Source organism: Hirsutella rhossiliensis (genome assembly GCF_020360975.1).
Source record: "Hirsutella rhossiliensis strain HR02 chromosome Unknown scaffold00003, whole genome shotgun sequence".
In the NCBI taxonomy this organism is placed as follows: domain Eukaryota; kingdom Fungi; phylum Ascomycota; class Sordariomycetes; order Hypocreales; family Ophiocordycipitaceae; genus Hirsutella; species Hirsutella rhossiliensis.
In genome coordinates this window covers 5,511,029-5,536,484 of record NW_025408669.1, presented here as the reverse complement: position 1 = coordinate 5,536,484, position 25,456 = coordinate 5,511,029, and the positions used below count along the sequence as shown (strand labels likewise).

At 41.6% G+C, this 25,456-nt stretch overlaps 3 protein-coding genes across 3 annotated transcripts; 1 reads left to right on the top strand and 2 right to left on the bottom strand.

The window, feature by feature from the left end:
- Positions 1 to 12,300: 12,300 nt before the first annotated feature.
- Positions 12,301 to 13,029, bottom strand: HRG_03834 (uncharacterized protein; the record flags this gene model as incomplete). Its single annotated transcript, XM_044862305.1, has 1 exon — positions 12,301 to 13,029. One exon carries the CDS (start codon positions 13,027 to 13,029, stop codon positions 12,301 to 12,303), a length of 729 nt encoding a protein of 242 aa, XP_044723331.1.
- Positions 13,030 to 13,526: 497 nt separating this feature from the next.
- On the top strand, positions 13,527 to 15,356 carry HRG_03833 (GTP1/OBG domain-containing protein; the record flags this gene model as incomplete). The annotated part of the gene is made up of 1 exon (XM_044862304.1): positions 13,527 to 15,356. The coding sequence occupies one exon, from the start codon at positions 13,527 to 13,529 to the stop codon at positions 15,354 to 15,356; it is 1,830 nt and encodes a 609-aa protein (XP_044723330.1).
- A 170-nt stretch (positions 15,357 to 15,526) lies between these two features.
- Positions 15,527 to 18,314, bottom strand: HRG_03832 (16S rRNA methyltransferase rsmB/F domain-containing protein; the record flags this gene model as incomplete). Its single annotated transcript, XM_044862303.1, has 3 exons — positions 15,527 to 17,954; positions 18,017 to 18,234; positions 18,294 to 18,314. The coding sequence occupies 3 exons, from the start codon at positions 18,312 to 18,314 to the stop codon at positions 15,527 to 15,529; spliced, it is 2,667 nt and encodes an 888-aa protein (XP_044723329.1).
- Positions 18,315 to 25,456: the final 7,142 nt, after the last annotated feature.

Here is a 25,456-nt window from a genome sequence, read left to right as displayed (position 1 = left end):
TACGCTCTAGGTAAGCTAAGCCTAAGTAACTTCTTATCCTAACTATTATTCCGAGCTGCCTTATTACGTAAATATAGCTAGCTCTCTTACGGCTTACTAACTATAGTCGTAATACGATATCTCCCTTCCTTTTAGTCTTATCTATAAGACCTACTATTACCTTAGCTACTATATATAAATATACCCTTATCGCGCGTATATATATTCCCCGTTTTATCCTTTCTATCCCTTAGGATATACTACTAATAGTATATCTAGTCGCGTATTAAAGGATCGTTCTTATAAGACCCTTAAGCGTATTTATTTAGCTAAGTCTATTAATCGTCTTAGTTTTAACGTTATACCGTATTCTTTTTATTTATTACGCGGCTTCCGCTATAAAATACTAAAGAAATCTTCTAAGTATACTAAATATATATAGCGGGGTCGTTCCTACGATACGTTAAGCATAGCGATTAGCTCCTATAGGTAACTTTATTATCCTACTTATTATTTATAGCTAACGTGTTTCTTAGTATCCCGAATAAATCTAGAGTCCGATCGATTAAATAAAGAAGAAGAAATTGCTAAGGAGCGAATATTAAAAGCTTAAGCCGACCTAAATAAAGCCTTAGCCCGTTTAGCGCGGCTTCGCTATTAAAAGCGCTAGCTAAAGATAAAAGGTACTAAGATAGTCTATTAGGGCATTTATTCCTTAGATAACCGTAACGAGGCTAAGCGCTAAGAATCTAAAGCGGTAGTTAATATTTAGTCTATAAGTAGATTTAATATAATTAATTAGAATGCTATTAGTTTATTAAGCGATTTTATAATACCTAGGGTAGATTTTATTAGTAGAACTATCGAAGTAAAGAACTATAGTAGGTTAAGTACTTAAGTAGTTCCTAGGTATTTTCCTCTAGTCTATATCCCTTCTACTTAATAAGGTATTCTTATTACTAACCTTATTTTCTTATATCTAGTATTTATTTTACTTTATATTCTTAATTATTATTAACTTTAATTTTTTCCTATAGTTTAGCGTTTTATAGTACTAGTTTTAATAATAAGATATAAAATATTAGGTATATCTATATTATTATTAGTAGCGAAAGTTTATAGTTAACTTTTAAAATAGTTTTCTTAACCTTAAACGGTCTAAGTTTCTTAAAATCTAATTTATTACTTAGTCGTTTTATTTTAATATTTCGTTATATAAGGTAGACTATATCTCCCTCTTAAAAGATTAGTCCTTATAATCTTTTCCGATTATAGTAAATAGATATTTATTCTTTAATAAATTAAAGTTCTTATTATATTTATTTATATAATTTTTATAGCTAATCTATTTATAGTATCGCTCGTTCCGCTTATAGTCCTTATTAAGTAGCCTTAAATACTTCTAAGTTATATCTATAATTAGCGTATACTAGTAAGAGCTTAGTTATTTTTGTAACTAAGCTATTATAAGCTAGTTACGCTATTAATAGCTATTTAACTTAATTGTTTTATTTATAGCTAATATAATATCGTAAATATTATTTAAGCGTTTAGTTAAGTCGTTCTATTTATCTATCTATTTATAAGTAATAAGCTATACTAAGCTTATATTTCGTCCCTAATTATACTATAAGAGCTTACTAAAACTTAGCTATAAATATACTTCCTTTATTAAAGATAATCTTATTTAGTAGTCTGTAATTACTAATAATTATTCGTAGGAATATATATACTAGCTCTTTTATATTACTTACTTCTTTATATAGTAAAAAGTATCTATACTTCGATAATTTATTAGTAATAACGAATATACTATTATACTTAACGTTAGTTATAGGTTCTTTTAACGGTAGTAGCTTTATAATATAGTCGAAAGCTATTAAATCCTATAGTTTCTCTAGTATTAGTAGCGGTTATAATTCTCTATATAGTTTATATCGTTTAGCTTTACTTTATATATAAAGTTTATATTCTTTAATAACTTTTCGTACTACTTCCTTAAGTTATAAGAAGTTATATTATCGTTTAATCCGTTTTATTATTCTTTAGATTCCTTAATATCTATATATTAGATATTTATATATATCTTATATAACTTTATCTTATAATTCTAGTAGTATCTAGATTTTATTCTTATATATTAGAACTTCTAAATATTCTATATTATATCCGTTCGGTACTTTATATTCTTTTATCTATTTTAGGATCTTTTAATAAGTTAAGTTATTAGGTTATACTTTAAATATTACGTTTAGCTATCGTTACTAATAGTTCTTATTTTCGTTAATTTCTAAGAGCTATCCTTTTACTATAGGTGCCCTTATATTATAGTCGCTTTATCGACTAAGGGTATTAGCTCGACCGTTTTCTATTCCTTTTCTATAGATTATTTCGTAGTCTAATTCTAATAAGTATTCGGCCTATCGGATCTATCGTCCGTTTAACTATTACGTTATTATAAAATATAAGATATTCTTATAGTCTATATAGACCTTAACTTTATACTTACTTTTAAGAAGGTAGTATTAAAATTCTTTAAAAGCTTAAATAATTATAAGGAATTCTTTATCGTAGATAGGGTAATTAAGTTCTACGCTATATAGCTTTTTCGAGTAGAATATAATTAGTCGTAGTCTTTTTTTATTATCCTTTTATCCGATTTATACTCCTAGAGTAAAGTTTAATATATTAGTTTCGAGTTCGATTTATTATTTTAGATCGAAGGTAGTTAAGACTAGTTATTACGTAATCGTAGTTTTAATATATTTAAAAGCTTTATTAGCTTTATCGTCCTATATAAATTCTTTTTCTTTCTTTATTAAGTCGTATAGTAGTACTATAATCTTTCTAAAATCTTTAATAAATCGTTAGTAGTAATTTATAAATCCTAGGAAACTTTATATATCCTTAACGTTCTTTAGTATTAGCTATTCTTTAACTAAGTTAATTTTATCTTCTTATATTTATATCTCTCTTAGTAAGATCGTATATTTAAGGAAGTCTACTTCCTATATATAGAACTTACTTTTCTTTAATTTAACTAGTAACTTTATATTTTAAAGTATACGGAGTACCTTATAAATATATTCCTTATATTCTTCTAAGGTATTTAAGAAGATTAGGATATTATTTAGGTATACTACTATAAAGATATCTAAGTATTTATATAGGATATTATTAATTATCCGTTAAAAGGTAGCTAGTATATTTATAAGTCTAAATAGTATTACTAGATATTTAAATAGTCCGAATTTCGTTCTAAAGGCTATTATCTATTTATATCCCTTTTTTATATATATTAAGTTATAGGCGCCTTTAAGGTTAAGGGCTATAAACTATTTTTTACTATATAGTCGATCTTATAGTTCCGATATAAGCGGTAATAGTATTCGGTCCTTTATTATAATATCGTTTAAGCGTCTATAGTTAATAACTAGTTATAGCTTACTATTTTTCTTTAGAATAAATATAACTAAGTAGCCTACTTTAAATATTAACGTTTATATATATCCCTTTTATAGATTCTTATTAAGGTAGTTATATAGCGTTTATAGTTACTTTTTATTTAAGTTATAGATCTTATAGAACGTTAGTATTATTCTATCCTTAAGATAAATTTCGTAGCCCTATTAGCTATATTTAGGTAACCTTATCTTAAGTTCTTCTTTAAAGAGTTTATTATATTTCCGGTATTCCTAAGGGATATTCTTTATTTTATCTTATAGGCTTTATTCTTTCTTTTAAGAGCTAGTTTCTCTTAACTTAAGCTCTTTATTAATTTATTTAAGGTCTTTTCTTAGAGTAGTAATAACTCTTTAAATCTTTATATTATATCCTTTATTCTATTTATATTAGATACTAGGTTATATACCTATATTAGTTAGTATATAGGTCTTATTAGTCGATTTTATTATATCTACTAGTTTAGTTACTATTTTTATTTATATCGCTAAAGCCTATAATAATTTACTTAAATAGTTATCCCTTTTATCTTATTTAATAGCTAAATTATCGTAAAATTTTACTTTCTTTTAAATCTACTAGTCTTAGAAACTTATATCTTTATTCTAATATAGCTAGCTAGTTTTCTAGTTAATTAGTAGGTTGCTCTCTTATAGCTATAAAAGCCTTAATATAAGGTTATATTCTTTAATATCTATAATATTAAAGTTAACTTATTTATCGTAGCCCTAGATATTAATATCGAGGTAATTAATCTCTATATTAATAATTCCGTTATTATAGTTAAAGGCCTCTCCTTTAATATTTATAAGTTTATATAGATCTTTTTTATATCTCTATATAAGTCGGTAATAATTAATAACTCTAGGTAAAACGTACTTACCTATTACGCTATAGTCTAAAAGTATATATATATAATATCCCGCGATTTAGATATCTAATACTATTTAGTTACTATAGCTTACCGTTACTATATATAGGGTCCTTAGATCTTATTATATCGTGCTAGTCTATAGCCCTTTTATAGATAGTATACCTCGTTTTTTACTTAGTCTTTATTTATTTTATTTAGGTATTCTTCTTTAATTTATTATTAATATCGTTTCTTTATATTTTCGTCGCGTAGTATTATATTAGGGCTTAAGAGACTAATTTCTTATAGCTAATTAAAGATTTCTTATTTCTTAACGCTATATCGTTTATATTATACTACTTTATAGTTAATTACGTACTATACTTTATAATTCTATTTATTTTTATATTAAAGGTTAAGTTTTCGTTTAGCGTCTTTTTATTTTTTATATAGTATTTCTATATCGATTTTTCCTTAGTTAAATACGGCTTATAGCCTTTATACGTATTACTAATAATATTTTAGTATACCGTTATATCGTTTATACTATACTCGTGCTTTTTTATATTTATAAACTCTATAGTTTAGGTATATATATTTATTATAATCTTCCTCGTTATATTTAACTTATTATATAAGTCTTTAAAAGATTAAGGGTTTAAATACCTTAAAGCGAGTAGCGTTATACTATTCTTTTATTTTAGCGTATTTATAGATTTTATATATCTCTAAAAGATATCTTATTAATAAACCGTAATTATCGCGGTATTTAAGTAGTATACTATAATCGGGTTCTAATAATATAACTTAGTCGTTTAGGTAGCGTTAATCGATTTTCTAGTAGTTTAGTTCTATACTTAAGTTGGGTTTCGAAAGTACTTATCCCTTAAACTTAACTAAGAAGGCGTTATATCGTGCCTTTATCTAAAAGTATATTATATAATCTAGGTAAACGTATAATATCTATAAATATACTTATAGTATTTATAAGTAAGTAGTATTTATAGATTATCTTTAAATTCTCCTTATAGTTACTATTCTTATTATAGAGCTATAAAGGTATTAACTATAGCGATAGCTATAGCGTAGTCTCCTCCGCGTAGTACTAGTTAATATCGAATTAATATAGCTTATTAGTTTTCTATAAGAATTTAAGGTATTTATTAGGTTTTAATTTTAAGTATTTCTTTAAATTCTTTAAAGTATAAAGCGTATTCTTTAATTATAGTATTTTCCCTTAGTAGTAAGGGTAGTAGTATAAGTTCGTTCTTATTTTTTATTTCTCTAAGTATTTCTTATTCTTTAAAGCTTATATCGTCGATACTTCGTTATTCTTTTTTGGGTTATTATTTAAGTTTCGTAAATATAAGGGCTATATCTATATCTTCTTTATTATATTACTTATAGACTATCTATTATTATTATCGATTTTTATTTTATATATCCTCTTAAAATCGTTTACCGTTTTTCTTAATCTAGTCTTAGGAGACTCCTTTAAGATAGGGGTATTTTAGTTCTATAAATTTAACTTATTTCTATATTTTAAGATCCCTTTATTATATTATTATAAGGGTCTTCTTCGGTAGCTTTAGGAACTATCTAGTACTATCCTTATTGCTTAAGTATACTATATATTCGTCGTTATAGTATATAGTTTAACTAAGGAGTTTATACTTTAGTTCCTATCTATTAATAGCGTTTAAGTATTTCTTACCTTTTAAGGCTAGTACTTAATAGGTTTTCTTCTCCTTATAAGGTTATTTATATTCTTTAAAGTAATATCTAGGTTTCCTATAGTTAAAATACTTTCCTTTACTTTTCTATATTATATCTAGATCTATCTTACCTAGGTTAGTTATATAAGCATAGGTAATAAGAGTTTCGCGCTTCTTTTTATAGTTAGCGCGTTAGTTAAAGTTATTCTTATAAAAAGGGTTTTAGTTTCCTCTTCCTTATTTCTTTTCTTAGTATCGTATATACTATTTATTATCGATTTATACTACTATAGCGATATAGTTTAAGAGGCCGTTAAGTCGATCTTCCTTATAGAGTTCGTCCTTAACTTCTTCCTTAAGTCTATTATAGAATCGCGATATAAGGGGTTTATCGTCCTATTTAAGTTTTAAGGTAACTTAATAGAATTTAGTAGTATAGTCTAATACTAAGGTCCTTTATTAGAGTTCTTAAAGTTTTTATTTAGCTTTTTATTCTTTATTAGTTATTTTAAATACCTTAGTAATAGCTTCTTTAAATCCTTAGAAACTAGCAAAGACTTTATCTATTTCGCTATTTCGTTATACTAGTTAGTTATCGAGATAGTCCCTTATAATAGGTCTAAACTAAGCGAGTACTATTCTAAATAAATAATTTCTTATATAAAGTACCTTTTTAATTAGGTTCGAAAGTTTCGTTAGGTAAAACTAATAGTAGGCCTTAAGTTAAGTAAGAAAGTCTTAAAGAGTACTATAAGTACCGTTAAATAGTCCTAGCTACTTTAGTTTAACTACTTCTCTAAGGTCTCTAACTTATTTATTACCTCCTTTATTCCTAAGTAACTATACCTCTTATCGAAGGGTAATAATCTCGCGTATTATATCCTAAGGCGATATAGTAGTTCTAGAGTTAGTTAACCTAGCTTACTATATAGGTATATTAATAGTTACGATATTACTTAGAGTAACGCGGTATTATACTAAATAAGAGCTTTTAATATATAACGACCGGTATTATTCTTAAGGGATAAACCTATCGAGGGGTTTATATTAATAGATATAATAGGGCGTGGTCTAAGTAATAATATATATATTATATTAGTAATAAGTCGGAGGTCGTAGACTATAGACTATAACTAGGTAATTAAAATTAGAGATAGAATTATAATAAAGATCTATATTAAAAGCTAGAGAGCTATCTATCTAAAGGAGTAAAAGTAAGTAGCTATATATACCTATAGAGACTGTCCTTAGATTACGGTCCTAGCTATAATCCCCTTCGTAGCTTACTATAGCTTACTCGTAAGCTATACTCCTAAGTAGTAATCTATCTATATAAGGCTTACTTAGCTTATATACGCTTTAGGTAAGCTAAGCTTAAGTAACTTCTCGTCCTAACTATTATTCTAAGCCGCCTTATTACGTAAATATAGCCGGCTCTCTTATAGCCTACTAACTATAGTTATAATATAGTAGTACTATAATCTTTCTAAGATCTTTAATAAATCGTTAGTAGTAATTTATAAATCCTAGGAAACTTTATACGTCCTTAACGTTCTTTAGCGTTAGCTATTCTTTAACTAAGTTAATCTTATCTTATTATATTTATATCTCTTTTAGTAAGATTATATATCTAAGGAAGTCTACTTCTTATATATAGAACTTACTTTTCTTTAGTTTAATTAGTAACTTTATATTCTAAAGTACGCGGAGTACCTTATAAATATATTCCTTATATTCTTTTATAGTATCTAAGAAGATTAGGATATTATCTAAGTATACTACTATAAAGATATCTAAGTATTTATATAGGATATTATTAATTATCTATTAAAAGGTAGCTAGTATATTTATAAGTCTAAATAGTATTACTAGATATTTAAATAGTCTGAATTTCGTTCTAAAGGCTATTATCTATTTATATCCCTTTTTTATATATATTAAGTTATAAGCGCCTTTAAGGTTAAGGGCTATAAACTATTTTTTACTATATAGTCGATCTTATAGTTTTAATATAAGTAGTAATAGTATTCGGTCTTTTATTATAATATTATTTAAGCGTCTATAGTTAATAATTAGTTATAGCTTACCGTTTTTCTTTAAAATAAATATAACTAGGTAGCTTACTTTAGATATTAACGTTTATATATATCCCTTTTATAGATTCTTATTAAGGTAGTCGCGTAATATTTATAGTTACTTTTCGTTTAAGTTATAGATTTTATAAAGCGTTAGCGTTATTCTATCCTTAAGATAAATTTTATAGTCCTATTAGCTATATTTAGGTAACCCTATCTTAAGTTCTTTCTTAAAGAGTTTATTATATTTCCGGTATTCTTAAGGGATATTCTTTATTCTATCTTATAGGCTTTATTCTTTCTTTTAAGAGCTAGTTTCTCTTAACTTAAGCTCTTTATTAATTTATTTAAGGTCTTTTCTTAGAGTAGTAATAACTCTTTAAATCTTTATATTATATCCTTTATTTTATTTATATTAGATGCTAGGTTATATAGCCGTATTAGTTAGTATATAGGTCTTATTAGTTAATTTTATTTTATCCGTTAGTTTAGTTACTATTTTTATTTATATCGCTAAAGCCTATAATAATTTACTTAAATAGTTATCCCTTTTATCTTATTTAATAGCTAAATTATCGTAAAATTTTACTTTCTTTTAAATCTATTAGTCTTAGAAACTTATATCTTTATTTTAATATAGCTAGCTAGTTTTCTAGTTAATTAGTAGGTTACTCTCTTATAGCTATAGAAGCCTTAATATAAGGTCGTGTTCTTTAATATCTATAATATCGAAGTTAACTTATTTATTATAGCCTTAGATATTAATATCGAGGTAATTAATCTTTATATTAATAATTCTATTATTATAGTTAAAGGCCTCTCCTTTAATATTCGTAAGTTTATATAGATCTATCTTATATCTCTATATAAGTCGGTAACGATTAATAACTCTAGGTAAAACGTAATTACCTATTACGCTATAGTTTAAAAGTATATATATATAATATCCCGCGATTTAGATATTTAATACTATTTAGTCGCTATAGCTTACCGTTACTATATATAGGGTCCTTAGATCTTATTATATTATACTAGTTTATAGCCTTTTTATAGATAGCGTACCTTGTTTTTTACTTAGTCCTTATTCGTTTTATTTAAATATTCTTCTTTAATTTATTATTAATATCGTTTCTTTATATTTTTATTATATAGTATTATATTAGGGCTTAAGAGACTAATTTCTTATAGCTAATCGAAGATTTCTTATTTCTTAACGCTATATTATTTATATTATATTACTTTATAATTAATTACGTACTATACTTTATAATTTTATTTATTGTCGTACTAAAGGTTAAGTTTTTATTTTATATCTTTCTATTTTATACGTAGTATTTTTATATCGATTCTCCCTTAGTTAAATATAGCCTATAGCCTTTATATATATTACTAATAATCTTTTAGTATACTATTATATTATTTATACTATACTTATACTTTTTTATATTTATAAACTCTATAGTTTAAGTATATATATTTATTATAATCTTCTTTATTATATTTAGTTTATTATATAAGTCTTTAAAAGATTAAGGGTTTAGATACCTTAAAGTAAGTAGCGTTATACTATTCCTTTATTTTAGCGTATTTATAGATTTTATATATCTCTAAAAGATATCTTATTAATAAACTATAATTATCGCGGTATTTAAGTAGCGTACTATAATTAGGTTCTAATAATATAACTTAGTCGTTTAAGTAACGTTAATCGATTTTCTAGTAGTTTAGTTTTATACTTAAGTAAGGTTTTAAAAGTACTTATCCCTTAAACCTAACTAAGAAGGCATCGTATTATACCTTTATCTAAAAAGTATATTATATAATCTAAGTAGATATATAATATCTATAAAATATACTTATAGTGCTTATAAGTAAGTAGTATTTATAGATTATCTTTAAATTCTCCTTATAGTTACTATTTTTATTATAGAGCTATAAAGGTATCGACTATAGTAATAGCTATAGTATAGTCTCTTTTATATAGTACTAGTTAATATCGAATTAATATAGCTTATTAGTTTTCTATAAGAATTTAAGGCGTTTATTAGGTTTTAATTTTAAGTATTTCTTTAAATTCTTTAAAGTATAAAGTATATTCTCTAAGTATAGTATTTTCCCTTAATAGCGAGGGTAGTAGTATAAGTTCGTTCTTATCTTCTATTTCTCTAAGTATTTCTTATTCTTTAGAGCTTATATTATCGATACTTTATTATTCCTCCTTAGGTTATTATCTAAGTTTCGTAAGTATAAGAGCTATATCTATATCTTCTTTATTATATTATTTATAGACTGCCTATCGTTATTATCGATTTTTACTTTATATATCTTCTAAAAATCGTTAATTATTCTTCTTAATCTAGTCTTATAAGACTCTTTTAAGATAAGGGTATTTTAGTTCTATAAATTTAACTTATTTCTATATTTTAAGATCCCTTTATTATATTATTATAAGGGTTTTCTTTAATAGCTTTAGGAACTATCTAGTACTATTCTTATCGCTTAGGTATACTATATATTTATCGTCGTAGTATATAGTCTAACTAAGGAGTTTATACTTTAGTTCTTATCTATTAGTAGCGTTTAAGTATTTCTTACCTTTTAAGGCTAGTGCCTAGTAGGTTTTCTTCTCCTTATAAGGTTATCTATATTCTTTAAAGTAATATCTAAGTTTCCTATAGTTAAAATACTTTCCTTTACTTTTCTATATTATATCTAGATCTATCTTACCTAAGTTAGTTATATAAGCGTAAGTAATAGGAGTTTTACGCTTCTTTTTATAGTTAGCGCGTTAGTTAAAGTTATTCCTATAAAAAGGGTTTTAGTTTCCTCTTCCTTATTTCTTTTCTTAGCGTTATATATACTATCTATCGTTAATTTATACTACTATAGTAATATAGTCTAAGAGGTTATTAAGTTAATTTTCCTTATAGGGCTCGTCCTTAACTTCTTCTTTAAGCCCGTTATAGAATCGTAATATAAGAGGTTCGTTATTTTAATTAAGCTTTAAGGTAACTTAATAAAACTTTATAGTATAATCCGATACTAAGATCCTTTATTAGAGTTCTTAAAGTTTCTATTTAGCTTCTTATTCCTTATTAGTTATTCTAAATACCTTTATAATAGCTTCTTTAAATCCTTAGAAACTAATAAAGACTTCGTCTATCTTATTATCTCGTTGCGCTAGTTAGTTATCGAGAAAGTCCTTTATAATAAGTCTAAACTAAGTAAGTGCTATTCTAAATAAATAATTTCCTATATAAAGTACCTTTTTAACTAAGTCTAAGAGTTTAGTAAGGTAAAACTAGTAGTAGGCCTTAAGTTAGGTAAGAAAGTCTTAAAGCGTGCTATAAGTACCGTTAAATAGTCCTAGCTATTTTAGTTTAACTACTTCTCTAAGGTCCCTAACTTATCTATTACCTCCTTTATTCCTAAGTAACTATACCTTATATTAAAGGGCGATAATTTCGCGTATTATATCCTAAGGCAATATAGTAGCTCTAGAGTTAGTTAATCTAGCTTACTATATAGGTATATTAATAGTTACGATATTACTTAAAGTAACGCGGTATTATACTAAATAAAAGCTTTTAACGTATAACGACTAGTATTATTCCTAAGGGATAAACCTATCGAGGGGTTTATATTAATAGATATAATAAGGCGTAGTCTAAGTAATAGTAAGTATATTATATTAGTAATAAGTTAGAGGTCGTAGACTATAGACTATAACTAAGTAATTAAAATTAAAGATAGAATTATAATAAAGATCTATATTAAAAGCTAGAGAGCTATCTATCTAAAGGAGTAAAAGTAGGTGGCTATATATACCTATAGAGACTGTCCTTAGATCACGGTCCTGGCCGTGATCCCCTTCGTAGCTTACTATAGCTCACTCGTAAGCTATGCTCCTAAGTAGTGATCTATCTATATAAGGCTCACTTAGCTTACGTACGCTCTAGGTGAGCTAAGCCTAAGTGACTTCTCGTCCCGACTATTGTTCCGAGCCGCCTTATCACGTGAACGTGGCCGGCTCTCCTGCGGCCCGCTGACCGTGGTCGTAACAATAGGTAAATATAGTGTTTTATCTTAAAACCTATTTCTACCTATAGACTAGACTAAAAAAATCAGGCGGCCTATAGGTAGCCACGGGCGCCTACTTTTAAAGTCTACTTAATTGGTCTCAAACTAGCATTCTCACCATCGTTCTCCTTTGCAGCTATAGGCAGATTGGGTATTTGACAAAGAGCTTGTGTCCACCCCCCTCGCTCTCTGTCTCCCCCGAGAACTGCTTGAGCAGGTGAACGCAGTGTGTCGTGTGATTAAAGTTGACAGTATAGGAGTCCATCTTTTGCGTCGCGTCCAGCATCACCCTGTGCATCCTCTTCAACACATACATGCAATGCGTCATGTGCATGTCAAAGGTAGTCGTAATGTTGTGGTAGTCCCCGGCCTGCACCTGCTCCAGGGTCATGTTCTTGCCGTCGATTTCGTACGGCCAGTCCCTGCCCTGGTACATGAGGGCTTCATCCTCGAGGTCGTCGTCCGTCAGACAGTCCTTGGGGAGCCATGCGTGGATGGCGCTGTCAAAGTGGCAGCCGAGAGCGCGGGCTTCGGCAGGCGAGTTGCCGCAGTCGCCGTTGTACCAATGCAGCGGAAGACCGGTCTTGTTGTCGAATCCCAGACGAACCTCTGGAAACCTTCGAGTTGCTGCCGGGGTATGGAAGATGGAGCTGCTGACTATTAAGCCCAAGGCAAAGGCCGAGAGGGCTCCGAGGAGAAACGAAAGAGCCAAGGACGGCCACCTCCATTGTGTCTTCGCACCATCGGCGTGGTGTTGTTGACAAGGGCGCTGGTCGGCAAAGTCCTCATTGAGCAGCCCGTACTCCTGTGAGTTCGTCGTCGGCGCCTTGGAAAGGCCCATGCTCGTCTTGATTCGATCTAGCATGGTGGTGGGTAGGTGGGTTCGCGAAAAAGGGGTCCAAACAAGACTTTGAGGATCGCCAATTACTCGATACCAGTTCGGCGTCCACCGCACCCAGGGTCCGGGACCAGGCAAATATATAGATGCATCTGGCCAAGGCTCCAGGCCAAGAGTTAATATTCTTTAGTGGAATACTGAGCCAAGTGCTGCTGATGCTCCGTAGCATTCAATCATCAATGCGATATGAAGTATATTAAATCTCCAGAGGATACAATCCTGACGGTGGGGAAATGGGAGGAGATCCGACCCAAGAAAAGACCCGCTAATACGCCCGGCTTCGGGCCGGACTACTCGAACGGGTGTTTTTCCGGAGCATCGAGCAAATACTCCAAGTCTCGGCAGAGCCGCAATCCGCCCGGTCCGCCCCGCTTATACGAAGTAAGCCGCGCTTATCTAATCGCCCGTCGGAGAGATTTTGCTGGCCTCCGCCGACCGACTCCAACCAATCCTCCTCGCAAGCCATGGCCTCCCGGTGCGCCCCGGCCTGCTCCCCGCTCGGCCCCTCGTTCTGCTGCTCCCGAGTGCTCCGTTGCCGTCCCGGCCTCGCCCGTCCCGCGGCACAGACTCGGCGTCGACCGTCCTCGTCCTCCTTCTCCTCCTCGTCCTCCACCCCGTCCCCGTCCGCCTCCCACGTCAACGACCTCCCCGAATCACGCCTCAACCCCAGGCCAGATGACTACGCCGCGCCCACATTCGCCGACAAGGCCGAGCTGACCCTCAACGCCGGCCACGGCGGCAACGGCTGCATCTCCTTCCTGCGCGAGGCCTTCCTTCCCGACGGCCCCCCCAACGGCGGAGACGGCGGCGCCGGCGGCAGCGTCTACGTCCAGGCCGCCCACGGCGAGACGTCCCTCCACAAGCTCGCCCGCCGCCGCTTCATCCGCGCCGGCCGCGGCAAGCATGGCCAGGGCAGCGCCCGTGGTGGCGCCCGCGGCGACGACATCGTCATCACCGTGCCCGTTGGCACCATTGTCAGGGAGCTCGAGAGGCAGGACCCGGTCGCCGACGAGGCCTTGACCATGAAGGCCTGGAAAGATTGGATGAAGGAAAAGAAGAGGCGGGATCGGGAACTTGCCCTGGAGGAGGAGGCGCGGAGGGACCTGGAGGCTGCCGCCAAGGAAGAGGAGGAGCAAGGCGGCCGAGAGAAGCGGCCGAAAAGAGTGGCTCGACAAAAGGTGCAGGAGGAAGAGGAGGAGGGCGAAGAGGAGCTGGAGGATCCTGAGCGCCCCAAGTGGCTGCTGTATCCGGGCATGTCCAAGTCCGACATCAAGAACACCGCCTTCCCTCGCCTACCTCGCCGCACCCGCTACCTCCAGCAGCCTGCGGCCCCCATCTACCTGGACCTGTCGCGCCCCACGCCGCAGCCCATCCTCCTCGCTGCCGGCGGCATCGGCGGTCTAGGAAATCCGCACTTCACATCGCGGGAGCACCCGCGCCCCATTTTCGCTACAAAGGGCGAGGCCGCCGTCTCCATGCGCGTCTCCCTCGAGCTCAAGCTGCTCGCCGACGTCGGCCTCGTCGGCCTGCCCAACGCGGGCAAGAGCACCCTACTGCGCGCCCTGACAAACAGTCGCACCCGCGTCGGGTCTTGGGCCTTTACCACGCTGCAGCCCAACATCGGCACCGTCGTCCTTGACAAGTACTCGGGCCGCCCCGCCGTCCAGACCCGCCGGCCTCTCGCCCAGCAGCTGCCCGGCCAGGAAGCCCTCGACGCCGAGCCCCGAACGCGCTTCACCGTCGCCGACATCCCCGGCCTCATTGAGGGTGCCCACCTCGACCGCGGCCTCGGCATTGCCTTCCTGCGCCACGTCGAGCGCGCCGGTGTTCTTGCCTTCGTCGTCGACCTCGGCGCCGGCAACGCTGTCCGCGCCCTCGAGGCCCTGTGGCGCGAGGTCGGCCTGTACGCCCAGATGCGCGACGATGAGGACCGCGGCCGCGAGCTCGAGTCGCGCGTCGACTGGGGCCTTGATCAGGACCCCCTGCGCGGGCCCGTCAACCTCATGGACCCCCAGCTCGCCGGCCCGCCCTCGGACGAGGTCGTCTCGCCCGTCCTGCACATCGCGGGCAAGCCCTGGTTCGTCGTGGCCACAAAGGCCGACCTTGCCGACACGCAGGAAAACTTTGCCGAACTCAAGGCCTACCTCGACGACGTCACCAGCGGCAAGGCGCCGCACCCGAGCGGCGTCGAGGGCGCCTGGACGGCAAAGTGCGCCGCCATACCCGTCAGTGCCATCAACGGGCAGGGCGTGGATCGCATCGTGCACTGGACAGTCGGCTTATTGGAGGAATGAGCCGCCGAGATACCCTACCTACGAAGCTGTACTGTAGCAACAAATCTCTCTGGACTTCACGCCCTGTATTCATCGAATTCTTCTTATCAAAGCCCACATCGTATCCTGTATCCCAAAAAGAAAGTGACTTTCCTCTCGCTTCCCTGTACATTGGATGAGATCCGGGAAAATCATACATCTCCAGCCTCGGCCGCCTGCCCCGACTCTGCTTCCAGCTTCGGCTCCCCGTCTTCGGGGGCCGGTAAGCCTCCGTTCATCTCCTCAGGCGTAGGTAGGTCCTCTACGTCCACATCCATCTCCTCCTTGGGCGCCTTCGGGGCTTCGGCATCTTCCGTCTTATGATCGGCGTCGTTTGCCTGTTGCGCTTTGGGCTTTTGCTTTTGCAGACTGATGTTAATCAGGGGGGTCATGTCGTTGTAAACACGCAGCAGCATGGCTGACCGGTCCTCCTTGGGCAGCATCAGGTTGAGCGAATGGATGCTCTTCCAGAGCGGCAGGGCCATGCGTTCGGAGAAGTCGGGATCCTCGCCGTCCGGCTCGACACGCAGGACGCAGCAGCCCATGCCAACATCCCGGACCTGCTCGCCGATCTCGTCAAAGTTCTTCCAAGCCTCGTTGGAGATGCGTGGGAACATCTCAATGAGGAGCTTGCGCAGCGTCTCCTTGTTGCGCAAGTGGATGACTCGCGGCTCGCCTACGTATCCCTGGAGAATGGGCATGCCCTCGGCTTGAATGCGCCACCTGCACACTTCGGCCGAGGGAGCATCCTGCTTCATGAACATGCGCACGCCGCCGTGAACGAACCTCACGCCCCGGCCCTCGTTCTCGGTTAGGATGTCTCGAGTCAAAGCCGTGGTGTAGTAGATGGCCTTGACAGGCTCGCGCATCTCGTTGCGTACCATGTAGCGATTGTCCGGAAAGCGGGACGAGATGCTGTAGAACTCCTTTATGTTTTGAATGACGGGATGCGACGGGTCCAGATACTTGAATGGCTCCTCGGGAGGGGGGTTCTTCTTTGGCTTGTTCACTGCCTCTGGCTGTGGCTGGACGGCCTTGGCGCGCGCAGCGCCAGCGTCCTCGGTCTTGACCTTTTTCACGGCCTGCTGCTCCCCATCCTCGGTTCCATCCAGGGCTCTCTTCGTGACGTTGGACGAGGCTTCGTGCGTAGTCGAGACGTCATTCTCGGCGACATCTTGTTGCTTTATCTCGGTCTTCTCTGCTACTGCTGCAGGTGCCTGCTCTGCTTTGGGCGTCTCATCCTCAGCTTTCTCGGGGGCAACATCGACAGGTGCCGGCTCAGCTTTGGGCGTTCCATACTCGGCCTTGTTGTTAGTGACAGGCTCCGTGGTGACCTCTGATTTGGCAGACACTGTGCTGGGCTCGTTCTCGTTTCGCGCCTTGAAATCGGTCTTCTTCTCCAGGACAGCGATGAAAAAGCCGCCTGTGTCCTGGAGATGGGGATACACTCTGGTGCAGCGGTCCAAGGGCAAATCGAAGCACTCGGAACCCTCCAGCCTGGGAAACATGGTCTGCACGACGCGTCCGGGGACGATGCCCTCGTTCTCGTCCTTGGTAAACTTCTCGACCTGCTCCCAGGTATCCCATATCCGTGCGGACTTGTCCATGATCTTCCAGTCTTTCAGGCCGGGCCGCCGTTGAAGGCCCTGTAACTGATTGTTGCAGTCGACAATATCAACATCGGCTGGTCCGCCGCATCGTTCAATGGCCGAGGCGACGACGGATTCGTTTTCGACTGGGTTCATGCTGCAAGTGGAGTAGACGACGCGTCCCCCTTTCTTGAGCAGTTGCAGGGCCCGAACCAAGATTCGAATCTGAACAACATGCAAGCCCAGGGCATTGCCAGGCTGCCAATCTCTCCAGAGGTTGGCATTCTTTCGAAGCGTTCCGTCACCGGAGCACGGGACATCGGCAAGAATTCGGTCAAACTTCAAATAGACGGGTTTGTCGGGGGCGGAATCGAGGGACGGGAGCTTGAGGGAAGGGAACTGCGTGGCGTCGTGGTTGGTGACAATGAGGTTGGGAGAGGACAGTCGCTTGAGCTGATGGACAAGCATGTGGCCACGCTTAAAGTCGGAGTCGTTTGCGATCAAGAGACCGGTGGCCCTGCCGTTGTCGGACGGGTCGGCTTCCAGGTCGGCGTCGAGCTCGTCCTGCGTCTCCTTGCCGAGGTGCAGGCCGTCGTCCTTTGCGAAAGAGCGCAGCACCTTTCGGACGCGGGCTTCCTCGCCGCGATGGATCATCTCGAGTAGCTGGGCCGACTTGCTGCCTGGGGCGGCGCACATGTCGAGGACGGTCATGCCAGGTCGCAGATCCATGAGGAGGGGGGGGATCATGCTGACGACCTCCTGGCGGCTGATGTTTCCGACGCTGGTCTCGGAAACGAGGAACTTTTGGAAGGCGGCGAAAGGCGGGAACTTACGGACGACGTTCTTGGGCGTCGTCATCCACCAGGCGAGCTCGTCGGGGTACCAGGGCACGGCCATGGGCGGGTCGACGGGTTTGCCGTCCTCGTTCTCGATCTTGACGATTTCGGGAATGTATCTGGTCTGGAGAAGCCGCTTGACAGCAAGCGCATGACTGGGTGATGGCGGGTTAGCCAGCATTCGAGGGACAGGACAAGGGCAAGGACATGGACAGACCCTTTGGAGCCGCAGAAGCGGAAGCTGTTGGGCAGCTCGCGCTTCAATGCGTCCCAGTACTGCTGCTTCTCCTCGTCCGGCAGCTGCAGCAGCGTGTCGTAGAAGCGCTGGAGCTTTTCATTCTCCTTGACCATGGTGCCGCGGTCGCGCCAACCTCCGCCAGGCTGGCCGCCGCCTCTGCCTCCGCCTCCGCCTCCGCCTCCGCGTCGGTTCTTGCCCTGTTGACGACGATGATGATCAGTCTCTGTTTCGCCAAGAACCGAAGCGCGCTGCTTACCCTGAAATTCTTCTTGCCCATTGTCGTCTTGGGGGATTTGGCAGCAAGAGAGGTGAAGGCGGATGGAAATTTTCGAGCGCCGCCACTGCTGTATGTTTTTTTGCCGCTGGGGCACATCGGCCAAGCGCGGGCCCCGCAGCGACGAACAGTTACTTTTGGTAGTGGCTGGCCTACCCTATACCTTTCCATTTGACCCCCCAGATAAAGCAAAGCAGTCGAAGAATATAGCGAAGTCAATGTAAAAATAGAAGTGGTGTTTGAAATAGCGTGTGAATATTGATTGACATTGGTCTTGATCATGTCTCGTGTCATGGCTCTGCCCCCATTCTGCGTACACAAACTTCAAGTATCAGCATTCATTTGAGTTGCCTTTTGCCTTGGAACATGACAATAAGGCTCAGGGGTAATTTGGTTCTAGACGATCCATCGAGGTTTATCCCGACCCAGAGTATTGAAAACCCGATCCTAATGTTGCTGCCACCAAGCCGTTGGTGGCATCAGAGACCTATTTCAACGGGGCTTCTGTTGGTATGCCTCGTCTCTCTGCACGCGTTTTGGCCAAAGTTATTCACAAGCGAAGGCTCATGTTGAACACTGTCGACAAGGAAATCAGCTATAACCCGCACCATAGTAGAGGCATCTGTTGGAGCGTTCCACTTTTGCCTAATGAAGCAGTGTTTCTGGTTTGAGAGACACCGACTCCGAAATGCTGCGTACCAGGCCGTCGGAATTGAGTGATATCTGGGACAGAAAAGACGGCATGGCAAAGCACCGAGAATCGTATGCTTTTGTAGTAGTCCACTCGTGGGCAAGGACGTTCTAAACAACCTCCATTTTTGCCGGACTGAGGACCAAGTGTGAGCTTGCTTGGTCATGTAGAATGGGTCCTGTTTGCTATCCAATTACTTGGTGACTATGAATTACGGGTGAGTAAAGACAACGGCGTCGGGGGAGGACCATCTTTCATCTTGACAGACATCCCTTGAGATTCACGTCACCTGTGACAAAAGGAGTCTCGTGTTATACGCAAGGCAGACTCATGTCTATTCCTTAATCGTTCCGCCGTCGTGTGCCGTATTTTCCAGATACAACGAGTGGCGGGCTGCCATAACGGTGACGGAGATGGCGGTGGGGCTCTCGGCAACATATGCCTCCCTGTAGGATACCAACGCTCTGTAGGAAAAGGTACGTATAGAGACGCCGTAAATGAAACAAAGGAAGTGGAGACAAGTGAAAGGGAGTAAAAGTAGAGCGTGGTGCGCATCCCACGTCCTTTCCGAGCCAGTTCTCGAATGGGAAGACAAGCCCTCGATCTTGCACAAAGTACTACCATGAGACACCTTGACCTGGAAACCCTGACAAGTTTGACACTGACACGGAATAGTTTGTTTGTACCCGCCGCCGCCTCGAGACAGCGTGGCATTGGATTCCGTCAAAGCATGAACGCAATGGCCACATGCCACACTTGATGAGAAGTGCATCAAGACCTTGTATTCTGCCAGACGTCGTACCGAACTTGCAGACTCTCATTCAAGGAGAAGAGTGACGTGGGCAAGGAGTTGGCATCGCTGGCGGAGGCATCGCTGGCGAGAGAAATTTAACTTCATGAAGTGAGACGTTCTACCACGCATTGGAGGAGACGATTAGAAGACTGGGCAAGAATTCGGGCGTATTTGGCAAGGAGAACGAGCATCGCGGTCGTCTTCGAGGACCAGAGTCGTTGACGGACTTGGAGAGGCAAGAAGACTAAAGAAATACATCACGATCAGCTTGATTCTGGTTGTACGCTAAGCTTGATAAAACGTGTCAGGGAATAAAGGAAAAGGACGACAAAAGAGTCAAAGAAATGGTCCAGAACCGCGTCTTATTTCCCGTAAAAGTTCGTCGTGGCCCAAAACGTCGCGAGAAAGGGTTCAAAGCAAGATCGAAAGGGGACGATTCCCCGACAGTTGCCTCGCCGACTGCCAAATCACGGCAATGAAAAGTCTATCCCAGAGACCTGTAATCGTAACGAGGTTAAGAACAGAATCTGGAAACTCAAAGAGGAATGTTGAAGAGAGGAGGGAGACTGGACAGACTGGGCACGCGTAGAATAGCGCGAATCCCCTGCAGCCGGCAAAACGTTGAACAGGGGATCCCCTGATTCACCCAAGTCGTCTCCTCTAAATGTCCCGTTGCTCAGGAACCCTCCCGAGTCCAGTCTGAGCGCTCCTCCCCTCGGCGTGACCTGACCAGCCGTCTTTGTCTTTTTGTGAACTGTCCTGCACAATTGCATTTGTGCTTTCAGAGCACCAAAGACCTGATTTAGCAGGTCAAGGGTATGGATGACGCCTTCTGTCCAGCATTCCGCTAATTTTCCAATCCTGGCTCTCTATTCCCAGTGAACGCTCTGGGCGAAAGGGGGCATGTAAGGAAAATAAGATGGGGGCCTGAGGCTCCCGTTTTCTCCATAAGTCCCTGCACATAGAAATGGGCACCCCCCTGTTTTGGGCACCCCAAAAAATCACGACCATTTTCAACACCATTAATTCAATCCCTTCTCACTGCCCACCACCGTGCACTACGATACAATCGTCACCTATTTCTGAAACCTCAGCTTGGTTTCATCAGATTCTTCATTCTCAGCTGCGTTCACCTCCTCCTGCGCCCGTCGTATTGCCTCAATATTGGCGAACCTCGAATTCGCTCGTGACCACCCTCTTCCTTTTTTCGGCTTGACGGCCGCCAATTGTGTTTCCAGTGCCTGAATCTGCAATTGAGCTTTTGCTAAAGGCCATCCTTCTCGTCAAACCCTTTTGTGATCTTCCTGAACAGCAATCTCTTCGTGGGCACGTCGTCGTCTAGCTGGTTGAATTGAACTACCTGAACCTTCAGATCTTGCGAGCGCCTCGGGTCGACCACGCAATCTGGGATGTGTCTGATTGCCAGTCACTGGTGGGTAAGTGGCTATTGAATGCATTGGCCACATTTTTCGCGTTCTTTTGCGTCTGTTGCTGTTCTCCAGCAGAAGAGGGCTCAAAAGTGGCTTCGCCATCGACACCGGCCACAAACCCGTCGCTTTCCAGCCACCCTTGATGTTTGACACAGTGAGCGCTTGCTCGCGTGCTTTCTGGTAGCAGGAAAGAAAGTTTTGCTTGCCGACTGGGCTTGAATCGGTCAGGAGGCTGAGAAATCCGACCTGTTTGCGGTAGTAGTGCTTAAGAGCGAGAAGACAGACAAATCGAGCGGTTGCAGCACATGAGAGGTATGGGGAGGTAAGAAAAGAAGGTGAATCTGATGCTGGTAGCATAGATACATGAAGTCAACCGTCTCGTGACTTCCGTGGCCGTCCAATACTAGCAGTCTTCGCTCCGAAGGGTCGGGTGGCTGGGTTCTTGGAATGAACACCTTTTCGAGCCACTCCACCGCAGTTTGGTCCGAAGTCCAGCCGTTCTTTGTCGCAGGAATTGCCAGTCACTAAAAGTACTGAGATCTTCTGGGAACCACTGTTGCTGGACCGATTTGCCCTTGAAAATGACGGGTGGAGGGAGGAAGGTGCCGGCAGCGGACACGCACTCGATGAACGACGTCCAGACCCGAGAACCAGGCGTCTTCTTTTGTACAGATCGTTTTTCAGCACTGCCAACGACCAGGCCATTCTCCCAAGTCCTTCCATGATGCCTGCTTCATCCATGTTGTACCTGTTCTCCGGCTTAATAGCCAGAATCTCGGGAAGGAAGAAATTGTTGAACCAAGGCCGAATTACCTCGGTAGAAGCGCCGTTGACACGCGCAGAGTCTCTGTGATGGCACTTCTGGGTCCGAACTGCAGGATTTCGTCTTAAAAATGCTTGCATCCAGTGTTTTCCGAGCGGTGTGTGGTCTCCTTTGACGGCGAGCATGCGCTGCGCGAACTGCCTGATCTGCGAGTGAGTGGGAGGAAGGCCCAAGGCGTCCTGAATGAGAATCCATTCGGTAAGTTGCTTTTCCTGTGTCTGAGAAAGCCTCTGAAGAGCAGAAAATGCATCCTTTCTGCATTCGTGACCATGCATGCGATTGTAAAGAGTTGCCCTCGGACGCCCCAATCGCGAGCAGCCTTCTTGGCGGATCCGCCATTGGCGATTGCCTCAAGGGCGCTGTGAATGTCAGACTCTGTATATTTCATCAGTAGTGGCTTGAAGACACATGCGTCAATTTTTTAGCAGATTGGATGCGTTTCCGCGGTGAAATTTGCTGTTGAAGTTGACGCAGCCGTTTAGGTTGGGCACCCATCTTGGGTGCCCAAAACAGGGGGGTGCCCATTTCTATGTGCAGGGACTTAATAACTGCGATGAGAAGGTTTGATCATTTCTCTTATTCAAAAACAAAATGCTGGCGAGGACTGAGGAGGCAGGGTGCATTTCTTTGTGTCCATGGGATCGCCAAGCAGCTATTACGGCCAGGCCAACGTGACCTTGGCATCCAATGGTAGGCTTTCAGGGAAGATGAGTTGTTATTGAATTCTCCAGAACGGTGAGCGTCTTAAAAGTGAATTTAACCACCGAAAGGCCTGCCAAGTCACCGCACAAGATCGCCCCATGCTGTCCAACACAGCTGCTGAACTCCAGCGGGTTACCCCTGTATCTCACAAAGACTCGGATGCCGACTTTCGAACAGTCCTCTTTGTTTGTGTTCCCATGTCTGGCCTCTGCTGCCTAGCTTTCGATATGCTGTCTTTGTTGACATGGGCTGACCATGCTTCCCTCAGGGACACCGTTTTCCCCTACATGATGAGTAGCGCAGGGACGCCTCCATCGTCTCCCAAGAGAAGCCTCGAGAAGCCTCGCGACAATCGACCGGTCCGAAGAAACACATTTGGTTCACAAAGAGGGGTGGAGTGATGGAGAGGGGAAAACAAGGGAAAGAAAGGACTGCCGAGCAAAGCCACCAAGCTCTGTCCCCCCGCCGGGCCCTAACTTGTGGTTAATGCTCGCTCGCATATTGCTCGTATGGTCGTTTCCAAACGATCTCGGTCGGCGAAGCGAGGAGAATGCTCCGTTCCCGGCTGGTGGCCTTAATCTGTTCCCTGCACCCGTGTTCTGCATCTGGAAATCAAAGACTGGCCATAACGTGTTCGTACAAAGAACGCCAACATGATCTCGTGTCTTCTCTGCCCTCAATATCTTAGCTGTCACGCAGTAGCAGCAGGGAAGAACGCGGATCTCTCGCACGCTGGCTGCACACATTCACCACCAGGTGATCCGTGGCCTCCTAAACATACAATCAAGCCATTCATCGCGAGCCTGACCAGTTCTACGTGAATTCGTTCCTGTAGTAGCTGAGATTCGCTTGATGAAATAACAACGTGCCAATTTTTCCACGATGTCGCCGTTTCCTTAAGGCACTTTGGGTGGACGACTCCTCGAGTAGCCGCCCACCTTCACCGTGTTTTTGGGGAATGCCCATCTTTTAGATACGAAAGCATTATGAGGGTGAGAGGAAGCCTTGGAGCCCCAGTGCCTGTATTGCCCTCTCGTCGAGATCCAGCGTCAGAAAATCGGGGGCTTGCTCGAGGCGTGTCTAGATTCGTACGACGAGGGAGGTGGCAGCGAAAAAAGAGCACCAAGGGGGCGACTAGAAAATCAAACACTCGTTAGCTATTGACGCTGATTCTCGTTCATGGTGATCTGGAGAGGTCTTTTAAGCTCGTCATGCGTTGCTGGGTCTCGGATGACGAAAAACAAGCCCTTTGGGGGGTGAAGTGTCACGGGCTGTGCCCGGCTGGTGGACCCGGTTGTACCGGGTCCGGTGGGTCGTGCTCCGGTGGCAACACCGGCCCCGCTCCGCGGACCCAGAAGCTGCGAGAACATTCCGAGAAGGGCAATATAAGCTCGCACTCGAGGCTACGCCTCGAGTTCAGCTTCTTTCCTCCTTAGCTCTAGATAGACAACATCTAGGCACCTGCTTGTTGAATAATCTCGGGCCAGCCTTTCACATATCTAGAGCTCCTTCTAAATACCGCAAGCTGCAGACTGCTCGTCAGGATGGACCAGCAGAGTGAGAGCCCAAGTCTCCAGCAGCAATGGATTGACCAACGCATTCAAGAAGCGGTCAATGCGACTCTCAGCCCTCTACAGGACCAACTTTCCTTGCTGATGGAGCAACTCGGGCGAGCGCAGCCGCAGAGCGCCGACTTGCAATCGCCGCCAGTGGCACGAGGATTGGCGAGAGCACGCCTGGCTTGGGCACGCCCTCCCAAAACCTGCGGTACTGGAATGCGGAAACCGTTGCCCAACCCACCCAAGTATGACGGCTCACGGAAGAGCTACTCCTCCTGGGCCAGGCAGATGCGAGACAAGCTGGACCTTGATGCACACTACTACAGTGGAAATCGCGAACTTTGGTACCTCATCAACTCATGTTTGGACGAGCGACCACAGCAAGTGGTCGCTACCTTTACGCCGCGGAGGCCCTGGGGTAGCTACGACCCCAAGAGTTCATGCGATACCTCGACCGAACCTACCAGGACAGCAACATCCAATCCCGCGCTGCTGCCACGCTGAGAACTATGCGGCAGCGCGAAGACCAACCTCTCGCGTCCTTCCTTCCCGATTCGAACAGGCATTAGCTGAAGCCGGGGAGCAGACTGGCCGGACAGTGCAAAGATCGTATTTCTAGAGAACGCAATAAATGAACGCCTCCAAGAGAGTTTGGTCACAGCCGTCCTACCGACGACTACCAGGGATGGCTTGCGAGAGTTCAGGAAATTGCGGGCAGATTGGAGAGACTGAAACCCGGTAGGCAGCCGACGTCGACTGAGCGGACGCCTCAACAGCTACCAAGGCAACGACCCAAGGAGGAACCGGAGGACCCAGACGGAGATGTTAAGATGACGGACATCAACCGTATTGGCCACGAGTCGAAGGGTCGTCGACATGTCGATAAGAAGCCGAAGGATGAGCGCCGCTGCTATCGCTGTGGTCGGACGGATCATCTTATCGTGGACTGCCCAGCCCAGGTGGTCTTTCCTGGCGAAGGGAAGCAACAGCGACCTAAAGCTGCGCGCATGAAGAAGCCCGATGCCGCAGATGATTCGGAATCAACCGCAGCATCCAGTGAGGACGAGTCGGCGGAAAGACTAGCCCCGGGCGAAAGCGGGCGCCGGGGCCTGCAAAGGCAGACATCCGGGACTGGGAAGCGTTCAAG